Source organism: Dermacentor albipictus, chromosome 9, assembly GCF_038994185.2.
Source record: "Dermacentor albipictus isolate Rhodes 1998 colony chromosome 9, USDA_Dalb.pri_finalv2, whole genome shotgun sequence".
NCBI classification, from domain to species: domain Eukaryota; kingdom Metazoa; phylum Arthropoda; class Arachnida; order Ixodida; family Ixodidae; genus Dermacentor; species Dermacentor albipictus.
Genome location: NC_091829.1, coordinates 39564359 through 39581807, shown reverse-complemented (window position 1 = coordinate 39581807; position 17449 = coordinate 39564359). Strand labels below are relative to the sequence as shown.

The window sequence follows — 17449 nt, the reverse complement described above, 5'->3', positions numbered from 1 at the left end:
TTGATACTTGATCTTCTTCTTATGAAAAATGCACTGTACAGCGCAAAAAAACAACAACTACAAAGCAAGCAACGTACACAGGAGTAGCAGGCAGAGCGTGTAGACCATGTATTTACGAGATTTGTATCGATTTTTGCTACATTAGTGGCTTTATAAAGGCCATGATTCCGTAGATAGGTTCTCCCGTCTTCGTCGTAAGTTTTTATATTGTGGTGCATGGTGTATTGTGGTGCTGTATGTTAACTGTTTAGCCTTCTGTTTTCTTCGTTGATAGGGTCTGCATTGGACGTATGTTCTCTTTCGTGTGTTGGGATTGTGAACTTGTGGCTTATTTGTCACGGCTTACGAGCTCTTCGTGCGAACTCGTTATTCAAAAGTTCTTGCATCGCTGTGACGTCGTTGTGCATTTCAGGGTGTTTTTCTTTTTAATTCGTGGTCGGGGACGGGGCAAGGGCCGAAGACGAAGAAAGCAAAAAGGACGCTTACAGCGATTGCACATCGGTGTAGCTGGCGTCTCCAGGAGATGACGTCTTGTTATGTACGTAAAAAAAAAAAAGACCAGGCATATGGAAGTCTTACTGTTTTCTTCGATAGAAATATAGCATTACTTATGCAAAAAGTAAATTTTTTATAGACCTAATTTTTCAAATAAAAGACGAAGGAAAATTAAGTGAACTAAACGATAACTTGCCCATGGATAGATGACTTTGTAATTACCGCATGTACCACCACATTTAACCGTGCTTTTCTACGTACCTTCATTGGTTTAGCAGCTTGTTAGTACTATTAAGAGCCAAACTAACCAACTCGAGGACAGTTATAGCATCCGAACAACCAGGGCATGCATTTGTGAATTCAAAGGTGCGGCTCTTACAAGCACAGAAAATTCCGCAGCTGTATTTCAACGACACACGTTTTTTCCAGATTCATCACGTCAAGTATCTGTGCTTCAGTCATGTAACAAACGCAACATGTCTTTTGTAAGTTTCGTGCCACACTTTTTCAACAAGAAAACATATATTTACATTATAAGAAAGAACACCTCTGAGAGCAACCCAACACAAAAGACGAGTGAATGTGAAAGAATATAAGGGATGGATGTTAACGTACGAAAGATGGAGTCTTCACGAAAGTACAGGGTGCTTCAAAAGATTACACAAACGGCGTCGTCTTCACTAATACATAAAATCAAAAGTGACGACTTTCGTATGCGTACATATCAAAGTCCGCCCATGGGCTCATGCATCCAGTATTTTTTTTTTTTTCACATGTGTCCGCAACATGCCGGTCTCATATAAGATTTGTGATCACAAAATGCAGCATGTGGTTCACGCCCAGCACTCGAATCCGTTTGTCGATAACGTCAGTTTACATGGTGCCAGAGGTTGGTCCTCCCTAAAGACGCAACAACCAATGTCATTAGGACGCTTTAGCCGGTACGTATACTGTTTGTGTATACATAAAACTGGAACACCGTATAGCGGCAGTGCTGGCACCGACATCTTGTGGGCGTTAGCTTAACCACAACTCGCTAGAAACGTTCTTAAGTGTCATGGGTGTACTGGCTGAAAGCAAGGAAATGTTCATTATGCGCTAGCGGCTGTCGTTGTCGACGCCTTTAAACCATCGGTAGACTGGAACAATGCCCTTGCTGTCATCTGTTTGATATGCTGTAGTTGGAATAAACACAGGAACAGCGCAACACAGGACGAGTGAGTAAACAGCACAGGACAGAGCGCAAGACAGAGCACAGACAGCGCTCCGTCCTGTGCTCTTTACTGACTCGTCCTGTGTTGCGCTGTTCCAGTTTTTATTCTAAAGATGAACCAACCAGCCCCATAGATCACACTGTTGTAGTTGAAATGAGCGTCACAAGGTGGCGTCACCAGCGCTTGGCGTAACCTGGATTCCGCAAACTGCAGCAGCTCACCGGACAAAGTCAATGTGAGCGGCACCCACTGTTCGCGTACGTGTTTATCCGCAACAGTCGGTTTCACTGCGAAGCACCACGATCACAATCACTGCACGCGGGTTCACGCAGACACCTATGTTAACCACTCGCCGCGTCATGCTCATTACGTCGGCCGTCGTCTCATTGTCTGAAGCTAGGCAGCTCGGTCGTTTCAGAGGGTGAACAACGTCTGGTAATTGATGTCGCCTGCAGTGGTGCCTCCATCTTGTACACTGGGCCCGGCTGATGCAACCAATTGGCCCTTCTAACCTCCTCCTCTGCTGCTGGATGGCTGTGACCGCATTCAGCATGCATGTAGCGATGTCCTCAGCAGGAGATTCTGCATCCTGTTTTTAGCTGCCACTGGACCGAACGGCAACTTGGTAGAGTTGGTAGGTTAGCATCGTCGAAATCACACAGCGTGGAAGGAACAAAGGACAATAGACTCAGGCAACTTGGGCGCTGTTCACGATATATGTGCACACATGGAAAGGCATGCGGTGCATGCAAGATGTGCGCAGGGCGCGTCAGAAACTAATGACTGTTACGTCTCAATATGGCGGAGGGCATTGATTAGACGTTTGCCACGGGGCAACCCCACCCATTCATCAGCGCCTACCCAGAAGTCAACACGCGCTGACACCGGCTGTTTACGGGTTCACAAAAGGCCCCTCTACCAGTAGCTGACAGCTTGTACTAATGATGAAAAGGGCCAACTTTGAATGCTACCGAAGAACGGCGCCGAGCTCGGATTCTGAGATTGCGGCGTGCTTGCTAAACTTTCTCGTTTTGCTAAATATGCCGGACATATTTAGCACCATCGGAGGTGGAGTGAGGCGGAACGATGCGATTGTGATTGGCTGGGACACAGTCGTCAGATTCCCTAGTCTAGGCGCTTAGGAAAGACTATTGTATTAAGAGTGTCGTGATGGGAACTGAGACGTTTAATACACTCATGTATGTAGCGGGCTTCCAAATAAACTCCTTTTCCTTCAATCTTACTACCGGTCGTACTCATCGATGGGCTTGGTGGGTTCTTGGCCCAAAAGCCATCTCGAGCCGCAACATGACACTCATGAATTGCATACACTTTTTTGATATTCAAGACGAAAGACGTTTAGCTAACACTCGGAGGAGAATCCTTATGCATGTGGCATCTTTGACTAGATCCCGGTCAGCCCTCGTACTGTCCGAGTCTATAGCCCTTCGTTCCTTTGTCGCCGTTTGATTTCGATAATGTTAGCAAGCACATGACACCCACGTTCCTCAACCCCGCATACATCAGGGTTCGCCGTCCTTCACTTGATCCCCATGATGGCATCCACGGAAAATGATAGACGCGCTTTCTTCTCCCGGTTGGCAGGAGTTGAGCTCACTTCCGCTCTCGACGATGACACCGGAAGAGGTGGAGTCCGAGGTGACGTCGCTTCCGCCGCCGGCGCGTGACGGAATCGCGGCGCCGAGTCCGGCGGTTGGGGCGAGGTACTTGTCGGGACTACGAGAGGCCGGGGCGTGACGTCATCCGAGCAGGACGCGCCGACCCTCGCACTGCGCGCGGAAACACTCGCGGCGAGTTCCGGTCTCCCGGACGTTGGTACCGGAAGTGGCAGGAAGGGCGGTGAACAGCCGCCGCCGCCGCTTACGGAGACGGGGTAACGGGAGTCGTCGTAGTCGTGAAGCGGGTACGCGTGCTGGGCCGTTGAACTGTTCGTCCCGGTTTTAATGCACCGTGGTGGAGGGGGCGCGGTACGTTTGTTTGTTATTGTTGCACGTAGAGCCACCCATCATTTGAGGAAGGAAAAAGGGGAATGGAGAGGAAAGAAAGAACGAAATATTAATAACGAAAGCGACATTTCCAAAAGTAGGATATAAACAGCGACAATTGGAAGCGGATAGCAGAAAGGCACACAGACACACACACATAATAAGAGAGAGGCGAACATAATAAGCGCTTTATTGTAGTATGCACAAAGGCATCGCAACAGAAGCGGTGGGGACAGGTGTATTTGCTTTAGCGTTGTCATCTAATGCTTTATTTATTTATTGCTGCATAAGAGAGAAAAATGGTGTAGCCGAAGCACCCTCTACCTCAGCATACCTATTGCAACTCCTCTATAATGAAACAGCACAGAGAAAGGTACTTCACAATAGCTGTATTTTTTTTCCTCTGTACGGCGGGCTGTTGTTTATATTCTTTGTGGTGTACGGAAGTGCCAAAAGCGCCGCCCTTCATTTTCTATTTCCAGATGAGGTACGCACAACACTACACATTGAATTAGGCTGCAAATACTGTCACATCAACTTCACCTAAATAAACCAACAAAGCTGTTAGACTTGGAAATGACTCATAATTTGAAAAATTAGCGGTAGAAAGCACCGACGAGGCATTTCTGTTTCCTTTTCGTTTCTCTTCTGTCGGTTCCCGAACGCCCGCTTGAGAGCAGCACGAAACCACTGCGCAAGCGCTCCGTCACGTGGCTTTTTTTTTTGTCGTGGGCTTTATTTGCAACCCGGAAGAAAGGACTGCGTGAGGCGTATCGGAAAGGAAACAACTCGATCGGTGGTTTCTAAAGGTGCTCTACAAATCTGCTTATCATACTTGGGGTCCTCAGCCAGTAATTAAAGAGTTGGGTAAATAAACATAATTGGTGAAGTATGGTAACAACAAAAAATTGTCTGAGTTATTATAGGGTATTGCGAATAGTATGCGTTCGTTTCAATTCGCTTCCGACGCGTTTTTCATTTTTCAATTCTTGGCTTAAGTTATGTGCGACACCCTGTAGAGTAACTAATAGTACTCACCCACTGCCGTAGGCAAGGCTTGAGTCGATCCCCGCGACCCCACTCCGGAAGTGTCCTGGAGTGGGCACCGGATGTCGAGCGAAGCTGAGCAACCGAAAGTGGTGACGCAGCAGGGCCTCTTCCGGTGTGTGCGGTGGAGGCGGCGGCGTAATGGGAGGGAGTCCCGGAGGCAATGCATTCGGCAGCGACCCAGGGCCGATGAATGGCGTTGCTTGCTGGTGTTGTTGAGCTAGTGCAGCCAGGGCTTGTATCAGTTCCTGGTCGGCGAAACACCGCCTCCTGCGCATGCGCTCTTGTAGGCGTAGTTGTTCGGTGCTCACGAATGGGCAGAAGGGGCCTGCGAACAAAGCGAAGTAGCATTCACACACCTGATTGCCATGACGTTCTATACCTCTAACACTGAAATACAACACACTGCTCAATCCCAAAGGGATCAGGCTGAAGAACATATTCGCCAAAGTTGTCGACAGACGCTTTTTGGAGGAAACTCAATTTGGAGGACGCTTAAGCTTCGCCTTTAATAGTGGAATGCCATAAAATTCAAAGATCCCTGACTGCTTCTCACGCTTCCCGGCAACTACAGCTTATGTAACCGTAACGTTTGCCGGTAAACGCTGGTGGCAAATGCTACGCACGAAAGCCAGCTTTCTGGCAAGTTTGCGTGGGCCGCGATGCGGCGGAGGTGAGCGCCATCTGGAGGTGTTGCAAGGAACCGGACTCGCCGCGCCGTGGCCGGTCTGTGAATTGTAGAAACGCTGCAACGACGGTTTCTGTTTGATTTTCCGCGTAAAAGACTTATGCTTTATCGTATACGCCCCTAAATGGGCCTGTAAGGTATCTTAAATAAATAAATCAATAAATATTTAAATTACAATCCGACGCTGTCATGTCTGTGGGTTGTAAGTCGAATTTACGATTTTTCTGACATATCTTACGTTGAGATATTCAAATAGTTGGGTATGCGTGGTGCGGAATGATTCTGCCGAAATGACGGTGCCGAATATCCTGTGACACGTGTCCCTTAACGCTGTCGTGTCAAAATTTTGCAAATTCTTTTAACCTTGAAAGCTTTGACGGACCAAATTATGAACACAACAGATTTTGCGACGCTGATAACATTCACTTGTAAATAAATCTTGCCATCCAACATTCAACATTTCCGGAATGACCTCAACGCAGCTAGCAATAAAAAAAAATATCCGAGGACACCTAAGCAGTTATGAGTCGCGAATGCGAAAACATTAATGTCCAATTGAGCACCGCTGAGCGGTTGGTTCTTCGAGCTAGGAACTACTCGTGGTCGTATTAGTCGTATTACGGGCCTTGCATAAAGATGACCGCATGATTTCTCTTCACGCTCAACATGTCACGGGAGCAAATGACTTAGTGAATGGTGCGTTGCAGTGGTGTTGTCCGAATCCTAGCGTACTAAACCTTACGTGCAAAAAAAAAAAAGTCAACTTCCAACTGTGCGGCGCCAAGTAGGAGATATTGAAAAGAGATCCGCGAATGAGAAAAAGAAAATGAAGAAGAGAGTGCTATCACTTTGCGACAGCGATCATTTGTCTGACTTCGGGAGGAAGGATAATAAACAAAGAAATACGAGAAAATATGGCGCAAGTATGTGCACCCGAAGCTGAGCATGACACTGTGGCACCCTTGGGTGAAAAACTACTCACAGCGAGGTCGTCGCCGATATTAAAGGAAGCGAGACCGGGTTCCTTCCCTACGCGTCCTTGGACCCCACGTATTGATTCCGGGGTGTGGTATAAATATATCTATATGTGTGAGTGTGGACCATGACATCTCATTTATTTTCTTTTTTTCCTTCTCCCTGGCCTTCCCCGCTTTGCGCTCGCTTCCACATTTCGCGAGAACCCTTCCGACGTTTGGCGCCTCCTCTTCTGCCTCGAGGTATTCTCAAATTTGTGCTTCTCGCTTTTTTTTTTCCTCCCGCGAAGGCCGCGAAGAAATGCGTTCTCGGAGGATAATATACGCGCCTATCGCTGTGCCTTCTATATCTTCGTTTTGCAGCCAAGTCACTTTCGGCCGTGACAACATATTGTAGGAGTGCGTAAAGTTTTGTGTAGGATGCGTTCGGAATATTTATGCAAAATTCATTCAGAGTTCCTGGTGGCAAAACACGGAAACGAGAAAGATTCACGTCTTATTCCGCTTGGCACTTCATGACACTCTTTGGGGAAAAGAAACGTGCGTTGTTCTTTCCACGTTAGAATGACACGTAATTGCGTTAGCGCTACCAAAGTTCTCGTTTTCTATGACACGTCAGCCCCCTCTGGTGCTAGGTGAGCGCCTTTATTAGCGTGAAAATTGTGTCATTGGTTTGTTGAAATGAGACATATTTTACTATGACCTCTCAAGATATTATTAAACGCGCTATAAGTTAGCGGGATATTAAATTTCTTGACCTTTCTTTCCCGCCTATATATATATACATATAAATGTATATGCATCTCGCTGGTCCTTCCTTGGTCAGTTTTACAGTTTTACTTATCACAGAGCTCCAGTCTCCGTCGTTCTTAATATTAGAATTTGATATTCCAAAGCACTGCTTAAGCGCCGATACGTGTTCATTTTTTTATTTTGCTTCTCATCTTTGTCGCCAGATTAGGCTCAGTTAAAATGGTACTGAGATTTTCGACGCAATCGGTGCGTAATTACGTTTTCGCGAAGTGTCACTTAGAGAAAACTTTCCGCTTGGTCTTCGAGCTGAATCTTTATTGAATTATCTTGCAAGGAGATCGCCATAGCACTGAGTGCAATACATGTAAAGGTGTGTTGCCATGTGTCATCCTTTTTTTTTATTATTGTCGCGACAGTTAAGCTGCAAAGAACACTTGCTTTTTTTTTTCAGTGATAGCAGTTATACTACCCTAGTCGTTTTGTTGTCGCCAATGTCTATCGCTGGAATCCCGGAACACATTGTCAGGATTCTATAAAGCAACAAAGAAACGAAGCCCCACTGTCATGCCAAGATTTCTACTCCGGACCCGCAGATTTTGAGTCAAAAGATTCTACTTCTCGGCCGCCTTATGTTTTACAGCGAGGCTGTTAAGGGCTGCTTCCCCCAGGACCGTGTCCGTGTGCAGGCACAAAATACAAAAGTGCAATGCCGGGCCTAACCGCGCTGGTGCGGGAGTAGGTGTTGAGCACTCCGCGTACGTGAGCCGATCCCGAAGACGGTGTAGTCTAAAGAATGTGAGCTGAACCCGAAAATAATGCAGCCTAAAATGTGCGCCGTTCGCTTCGGTATGTACCACTCGCTATGTGCAACTGGGTTTGTGCCGCTCTTCGATGAACCGCTTTGAAGCCAACTCGGGTCAATGTGTGCGGTCCACTCGATATGCGCGGAGTTCAAAGCGGCGCCGCCAGAAGGCGCAGCGTGTCTCTAGAGGGAAGCTCGATAGGAGTCCGGCTCCAGCACACGCCTCCCGCATGACGCGTTCCGGCTGTTCACGTACTTTAATGGCTTAACAAGGCTTGTTGCTTGGCTGGTTGGTTCTCGGTATAAAGTAAGTCTAAGAGAACGCAGCAACAGACACGCGGGAGACTGGAGCGCCGATGGTGTTCAGTCTTCTCCGTGCGTATTCTTGCGCTCTTTTACATTTACTCGGATAGTCGTCGTAGTTGAGTTCTGCCAGAATTTCGCATGCGTGACATGTATTGCTCTGAATGTAAACTTTTTCGCGAGTATTTAACAGGTGTTACATAACGCTTCTAATGATGTTAGGATACTCTCAGCCACTGTGCCTGGCGCTCGTTGAAACGATGGGCTGAGGCCGTGATCTGCAGCTTATACATAATGCCGCGCCGAGGAGAAAGAATTTAAAGGATGACAGTGCCTTGTCGCGCAAGGCAGGATTTTAAAGCGGAGAAAGAAAGAGACTTCCCGCTTCTCAACAAAAGGGACCTACATGGTGGCCGTCCTCTTTCGGCTTGGTTATAGACAGAAAATGCGCAGTAAACGAAAACGTGACGAAACAAAATTTCACAACTAATTCGTTATATTTGCGTTCGTTATATCGAGGTGCCAGTCTTCTGCGCTACTTAACTCGCTCCACGATCCCCGGGTTGCGCCACCTACACAAACGAAGATGACTCTCACTACTGAGTTTAGCTTTCTTCTTCTTCTTCTTCTTCTTCTTCTTCTTCTTCTTCTTCTTCTTCTTCTTCTTCTCAGAAGGAGAATGCTTGCGCACTCTTGCGAATATCTACTCCGACCAACACTGCACTAAATAGTTCAAGGCTCACTGCTCATAATATCTCTTCAGCAATAGCGTCAGGGCTTTGTATTGTTGACGAAAGAACAACTTGTTTCGCTCTTGCGTTCCAAAAAAAAGGGGGGGGGGACGAGAGAACACGTTTGCGTTTCCGAAATTTGCCACCAATAGACATTGTGTCATCAGGGCATCAAAGACAATCGGAGGCAAGTGAGTGTGCCATACGGGCGCGAAGTGTTATGGAACGCTTTTTATTAGTTGGCCTCGCTTCTCGTGCACTTACCTTGGCAAACGCTGGCGTCCGGCGCCATGGCCGACGCCAAGGCTGACTTGTGGATGGTCTGCAGCCTCCTCTGGTGAGCCTGCTTGCGACGGAGCGCGGCCTCGGCGGTTCTCGCCCTGTCGAGAGTCGCCGAGATGGCCTTCCCGTGGCTGGCGGCTTGCTGCCTGCAATCGAAAACGAGGCGACGTTTCGATTCTCTAAAACGCAAACAGGCAGACAGATAGACAGTCTTCCACGATTCCCTGCCGTAACCCGACTCTTTTACTGAGACAGCTGTTGGAAATGAGGTCATCCGAATGCTATGCGATTTCGTGCAGCTTCTTCCTCCAGTTTTGCACAACGCGTGTTGGAATTTCGCGACGTGCTTTGCTAGTTTCAATACTTCTGCTTTGGCCAAACCTTGGGAGAGCCTTGTTGGCTGTTCGCCAAATTGTGCAGGCTTTTGAATCTACGCTATCTAACAGAACGTCAACTGGCAATCAGATCGTGCGACCGCATTTCATTTTGGTCTAGGTAACGCGGTTCTAACATCCGTAGGCACAGAAGAAAGCGGACGCACCGAACTGCCACAATTACTTAACGTTTTTTTTTTTTTTGCATGTTCCTGCAAACTTTTAATCAGCCATATATGGCATGGGCACACCGATGATAAACAAGTCGTGTTTCGTTTGCGCAGTTTTACCTGCGCGCATATTTTAAACAAAGGCAACATTAAGTCTTCTGTCTTCACGGGGCTTCGCCCTAAACGAGCAGCGGCTTGGAACGTACAGTCGGCCACAAAAGTTGACGCAACAAGGGCTTCACAAGAAAGGTCACTTTCCGCTTCGTTAAGGCATGACGCTTCTTATTTAATGGATAAATGTGTAGGTCTCAAAAGATATTTCGGAATGAAACTTTGGGTTGGAGGCTACGCGTCCAGGCCTCTCAGAAATGCAATTTTTTCACATACTTAGTGTCCCGCCAACTTTTTCGTCGACTGTCAGTAGAGGACTTCGTAGTCCAATTTCTTTGCTTATTGCTGACGTCACAGTTAAAAGAGAGACAACGCGGGCGATGTGTTATATCTCCAGTTAACAAAGCCACATTTGACCGTGTTAAAGAAATTAACCTGTACAATACCGCCCAAGAAAACAGTATATGTTTGTTATTTTTCTCATATTTATTGACATGGAAAGGGTACGTTGGGGTTCCAATTCGGCGCCGCCTAATTGTTGTTTGTCTCGTAAAGAGTTAGTGTTTTACATATATGCTGCTGTACAAACTTAAATACATAACTCTGAAAGTACTACGTGTAACGGTTACATAAAACATCACATTAGCATGCTCACATAACCTGCTCCACAAATAAAATGTACATATTGTTATAGGGAGACTATCTGTTGCCACAGTATCTACTACATAAGAATGTAAAATTTGTGTGCTACACTACATTTGAACGAACGTAACATTATGAAGAAGCCCCTAAAGCAATGGTGCAAACAAAACAGAGCTAACACTTAAAATTCAAACGATAGAGTGACAGTAGAAATAAAAATACTGATATGGAGAAGGTTTTTTTTTACAAAAATATTGCGTGTCTATGTCAGCAAATGATGCAAACGTATTCCAGCTTCCAAAAAATTTTTCAATATTATATGGTACTTCCTCGTGGGTGTTAGAAGCAATCGAGAGGATTCTTTCGAATTCATGTCCATTGCGCATCCAAACGCTTAGTCTTACTTCAAAGCGATGAGGTCTCCTCTCTCCTCAGTTGCTTTCAGAAGCATTAGTAGTAGTCAAAAGAAAAAAAAGACATTAACTTGTGTTCTTAGGTCTAGCAGATCCAAAGACGACGTGTGCTTAGTCAGGTTATGCGGCGACACATTTCTCTTATTTTTTTTTTGCAGCCAGAAAAACTGCTCCTCCTCCTCCCCATGTTCTACAGGCAACTTCGTATCGTCGGTGAAGTCTTCAGGTATGTGCCAAGCTCTCTACTAGTTCTCTCGTTAAGGCGTTCTTCTTTACCTTGTTTTGTTAAGCGTCAGAATTCCAAAGACAACATTCACTTGTTTAGGAAAAAAAGCACGAACGGTGCTATTTGGTGTCACCAGTATCTCTTTTAATATGTGTGTTGACAGAGCAAATAATAGATGACGAGTAGGTTCAAAGGAATGTGGTGTTGAGAATCACGAAAGCGAAAAGCAAACGTAAGCTCGTTCGATCGAATGCACTGGTGAAGCAAGCCTATACTCTGCCTTCGAAGACCAAGATTCATTCCGCAGACCCCGATGGATATATACGCTCCAGACTGGAGCAGTAGGAGACAAAGAACGAGCCTAATGAACATTGCGGCACAATAACACGCACTACAATCAAAACCCGGTAATCTCAGACGGACAGTCGTATCGAAAATCCGTAATGAGGGCCTGCCCACAGGGCGAACAATAAAATTCTAAGGTCTGTGGTCAAGTTTGCTGAAGAAAGAGAATAAGACACTGAGCCACGCAATGAGGGATATCGTTGGGAGTCATGCTGTACTATATACGCGTATAAAAGAGACATAAGCTACTGCCCCGGCAAGTATGCCACGCAAAACGAATGAGACTATCTTGCGGCAAGTCAGACAAATTACGGGATTTTGTGTTTCCGAGCCTACGACAAAATAGAAAAAAAATAAGTATAACCTTGAAAGAAAAACCAGCATACAAGTGTCAGCATTTGTCTAGTACAAAATCATATTGTATGCACAGTGAGGCAGACAGGTCCTTCGACTTTAGCACGATAAGTAAATAGTCTGGTCCAGTCTCTCTTTGACTTCGTACTTTACTTTCCTTATCCGTATTGTCTCGTATACAAGGTGACCGTCTATGCAGTCGATCAGAGAGATTCATTAGCGAGACTAAGCAGCCTCGCGCGTGCTCTGATTGGGCTGAGAATTGAAAAAAAAAGGAAAAACGAGACAGAAAATGTCTGTAGTCATTTTGCTCTCACATTTTCCTTTTCTTTTTTTTTCATTTCTCCTACCTCTCCATGATGGGTCGGTCAGCTAGCTAGTCTACTACACGCACGCCCAGCCAAATGAAGTCGCCATTATTTGCACAGTGAGATTAGCAAAGTTAAAAACCCACCGGTATCTTTTCTCGAGTATAACGCTCTCTCTGGGAGTTATAATACAGGGTGGTATTTGGTATACTGCACTTTTATCCTGATTGCTGAAGTTATTCGCATTTGCGAAGGTAAACATAAACCGTTCCCACAAAGATTGGTTTAGGCGCGAAATCTATGCTTATAGAAGTAACTGGCATACCTACGAAAGTACCATATGCACAATCTTTTTTGTTGTGGTAACACACACACACGCACACAGGTAGATAGATAGATAGATAGATAGATAGATAGATAGATAGATAGATAGATAGATAGATAGATAGATAGATAGATAGATAGATAGATAGATAGATAGATAGATAGATAGATAGATAGATAGATAGATAGATAGATAGATAGATAGATAGATAGATAGATAGATAGATAGATAGATAGATAGATAGATAGATAGATAGATAGATAGATAGATAGATAGATAGATAGATAGATAGATAGATAGATAGATAGATAGATAGATAGATAGATAGATAGATAGATAGATAGATAGATAGATAGATAGATAGATAGATAGATAGATAGATAGATAGATAGATAGATAGATAGATAGATAGATAGATAGATAGATAGATAGATAGATAGATAGATAGATAGATAGATAGATAGATAGATAGATAGATAGATAGATAGATAGATAGATAGATAGATAGATAGATAGATAGATAGATAGATAGATAGATAGATAGATAGATAGATAGATAGATAGATACGCGAGAGCCTTGTGCCGCGGTTTCTTCCCTCGAGATGCGGTGATGCAACCACGCGCTTGGACAACCAATTGTACAAATGTCGGTGGGTGGCATGAGCTTGTAGTATCGCCCGTCCTTGCCCGCTTCGTTCTTTTGCGTCCGTTATCGATTTGCGCCAATCTACCATCATTATAATGCAAGACAGTCTAGCCAGTCAGTCAGTCCTCAAGTATGTGGCTCATAAATGTTCGCAAAGCTTGCCAAGTTTAGCCGTAATCTCATTTAGAGTGGAATGCTCGTAGTCCGCTACAGGAGGGGTGCGCGAGCTTTCAGCGAACTTTTTTCGGTAAAATAAAGCAAGTTAGGCTTTCTTTTTTCTCGCTCAGTAGCCCTACATCTCTCAGTCTCCTATTCTCGTAGCCACGCTAATACCTCGCTCGCGCATACCTCTCTGGTAAGCGTTCCATCGCGAATAAGGGAACTACTCGCGGCAGACGCTCCAAATTAAAGCCGGGAACGAACAGCAGACGATTCCGCACGAAAACAGAATCGTATATTTTTTTCCCTTTCTTTCTTTCGCAATTGAAACGAGCAAATGACCGATCTATTTCATCGATTGCCTAAAACTCCGGGAAAAGGAAAGAAAAAAAAAGATATGGAAGAAACGAGCTTGCAGGGGCATCGCAGATATCATCTGTGGTTTGCAAACGAAATGAAAAGCAGCAAAATTGGGCAGACGACAGGATATACTTTCAGGAACGTGCCCGCAGCATTGCTCGTTGGGCCAACTGATAAAGGCGTGTGCATATTTTTTATTCTTAGTCTTTTTTAAGTTTTTGCATGCGTAGGTGTTTCATTCGAAACGTTTCGCTCGCTTTGCATTTCAAACAGGGGCGCTCTGGAGGACGTGCAGGGGGCACATCGTTAGCGAGATTGACCGAGCAATCATTCCACGTCAGCAGTCGTGCGCGCACACTCGTAATGGAAATAGGACTTGATATTTGTTTACTTGCTTCCCCACTGCGAGTAATACGGATCGTGTCGGTACACGACTTTACGGTTACGCGTTAGTTTTGTTATTCATTTTCTTTTTGCTTTTTTTCATTTATAGAAACAGACGAAACTACGTTTAAGCCTTGCGCTTCGCGCTAACGATCTGAGAGGAAGCGTGAAGCTCAAATCGGGGAGGTAGGAGGGAGGCACGGGGGGTGGGGGGCGGTGTCACTGGTAAATTTGTCTTCATTACCAAAGCAGAACTTTCCATGCTCGGTAGCTTACAGTTCCCGTTTTTTATTCGAATCATGTAGCCGTGTGTGCAAAGCTGCTGGTCATATATACCAGGCTTGCATATTCTTTTCGGAGTGGAAATATGGCGGACTTGTTAGAAGCCGGAGAGCTCGCTGCGGCTCAAAGTTTATTTTTGCAGCTTGGAGGGCCAAACTGCGCGGAAAAAAACAAAATGACAAGTTGGGAGAGCTGGTTTACGTAATTGTGGTTAGGGATACAGCGCGAGAAATAAAACGGTGAGAGAAGGGCAGCTGATGATAATAATAAAAAAAGATGTAAGCACGCATTAGCGTTTGGTGCTGTCCGCGATAGCTGGAACGCTCCGTTTGGTTTATAGCCTTATATAACTGACTCCTCTGAGGCCATAACCACGCAGAAAGTACGCGAATGGTGATTTTTTTCCTGTTATGGGCGTGCTTTCCTGAAGCGCGGAATGGATGTCTCTTGAAGGGAAAGGGCCGGAGAGGGTAGCGGATGGAAGCATCTAAAACTCCAAGTGCAGCTCTAAAACGTTAGCACTCAGAACGCTGCCGGTATGGCTCAGGTTGTGCCGACCCAACACCACCTAAATAGCGCAAGGCGTGTTCACACCGATCCACGACGTCACGCTACATGGCCAGAAATTTCCATTGCCAAGGTTGGCGTGACGAAAGCGGTGGCGTCAAAAATAACCACGGCCTACTCGGGAGCATCCTGGTTAGATTCTATAGCAGTCGGGCCAGGTAGCATGACGTTGCGTATCGGAGTGAACAGGTCTTGTGCTGTCTAGGTGCTGTTGGCTGACCACAGATGTGAAGCCGCGGTGCAAAAAAAAAAAAAAGGAAGTTGGCGGAAAGCGAGGCCGATGTGCGGGTCCGCGCGCGATCAGCTTAAACGTCGTTCGCCGCGGGAAACAGCAATGCGCGCAAAAGTTTTGTGCGTCCAAGCGTAGTCTCGCAACACGTACACGACGGAGGCTGCGCGCCACACGACAACCGCCATACCGCCTTGGCGCGGCGTTGTGTGTGGCTGAGGTTCGGGAAAGTAAGTGAACGCGAAGACGGGATATTGTTATTCGCAATGTGTGTGATGAAAGTCACACGAACACACTTTCGCGCATGTGTACGTGCACGCACAAACGTAAATGCATAGTTGGCTGATAACCAAACGACGTGGCTTGTGTGTTAGACGACAAAGTATTTGTTTTTTAATCATGTAGACCCAACGCATATGTGGGAATTATGTGATGGGACGCTTTCGTGAAGCGGTCAAATGTCAAACATAAACGCGATGAGTACGTAAACAGCGCGTTTATGTTTACACCATTGCATAACTGCATTTGTACAACTGTATTGCCATACTAGGTGCATGTAAAATAACGCAATGTTTATGCATCGCGCAGGTCACAATTTTTACGTCATGCAAAGTTAGTGCTAGTTGGTGTTGGAACGACAGCACTGCGCGTGTGATTACGGCCAAACGATTCGAGTGTGAGGCTGCTGTGTCGAAACCCCGAGGTTGGATCCCACCATACGACAAGGAATTCGTTTTTTTTTTTACGTATACTGTACTCTGATACGCACTCTTAAGGATACTTCTCGTCCAATTCCAACCCTTACATCCGTAAAGGGTGCGAGTTAACATCTTTGCACCCTTAGGAATATTCAGGGTATAAATCTGTCTACAGTGCTTCTGCTATTCGGCAAGAAAAGGGCAGCTATGGTGATTAGAACCAGGGAACTTGAAAAGTTCGGTATGTTTGCCGGGGTGGATTGACGGAACTCCGGTATTCGAATCGAGCCCAAGGTCGATTCAAATAGGTCGTGAAGCTTCGGGCGAAAAGCGGTTCAGTACAGATTGTCACCGACATCAGCATGGGGGGTTATGGGAGCAGCGATTGAAGCGCGACTAGGTTTGGAGGGAACAAACATTGGGAAAGAAAAACGTGTTTTTTTAATTCAAACGAGACACAGTTAGATTCATTCAACGAAAATAAAATTCCTAGTCAATTTTATATATTCGTGATGAGTTAAGAAAATATAAGTTTAATTTTATTATTATTAATAAATTCATTTCTTTTCAGCGCCCATCGCTACAGGGGGCGTTGACGCCACTATCACTCGCAATGCAATGCCCGTCTTGAAATGGGCAGAAAGGCGCACTCGTATCACCTGTCGAAATACGCCCCCCACACAGTTTGTGCTTTCTTGCTTGTCGAAGTTTGTCTGAATTTGGTGACGCGGGTAGCTTCATTGCTTCTTAATCTGTTCAGTCAAAAGTAGTGAGTTACGACCACCAGATAATTGTGTAGCTGTTTTCGGGCGACTGCGCTGGCCGACGGGCTTGGCATCCAACAATAGGATCAGCACTCTACACCTAAAGTTTTCGTCGGCCTCCAAAGAAAGTATGTTCTGTGCAGGGATGCGATTTCGACAACCGTACGGCTGGCCTTTTCCTGCATCGCTTTCCACGCTGAAAGCTCGAAGCGCCCATCAAGTCGAATGGCGGGGCATTTGAATACATAGCTCCAAAGGAAGAACAACAAAACAAATTTCGCGCCTTCTAAAACAAAATGACGTCACTTCTGCTTTTAACGGACGTGGCGTAGCGTTATTTTTTCTTCCGCCGGAAGTGTTCCCACCACATACAGATGGCGCTAAGCCCCATGGACCGCCGATGGACCGCCATGTTTTGAATGTATGGGCTCCTATGGAAGCTTCGCTACCAGGTATATTTACCTTGTCGAGCCTACAAGGTGTGAATACCGCGCGCTTAGGCAGATGGTGGCGCACTGTCGTTGGTTGCCAGCCACAGCAGTTCATTCGCCAGGCAATGCAGTAATCTGGACAACCGTCCTGCGTTAGCTCAGCGGTTGTGGCGTGGCGTTGCCGAGCTCTCGAGTTCGATCTCGGCCACGGCGGCCATACTCTGATGCTGCTGGAATCCAAAAACCCTCTTGTATCGCGCATTTGGGAAAAGGTTCTAGAACACCAGCTGGTCATAACTATTCCAAAGTTCCCCCACTACGGCGTGCCTCAATGCTAACGCGGTTCTAGCACGTGAAACCCCAGAA

At 45.9% G+C, this 17449-nt stretch overlaps 1 protein-coding gene across 1 annotated transcript in view; it reads right to left on the bottom strand.

Moving 5' to 3' along the window:
- Positions 1 to 894: 894 nt before the first annotated feature.
- Positions 895 to 17449, bottom strand: part of LOC135916490 (uncharacterized) — a 41693-nt gene continuing 25138 nt past the window's right edge. The window contains exons 3-5 of the mRNA XM_065449879.2: positions 9278 to 9437; positions 4754 to 5090; positions 895 to 3655 (exon numbers count right to left, since the gene is read on the bottom strand). Of these exons, the coding sequence (XP_065305951.2) occupies positions 3250 to 3655; positions 4754 to 5090; positions 9278 to 9437 (903 nt within the window). The 3' untranslated portion in view covers positions 895 to 3249. The remainder of the gene's footprint in view (positions 3656 to 4753; positions 5091 to 9277; positions 9438 to 17449) is intronic.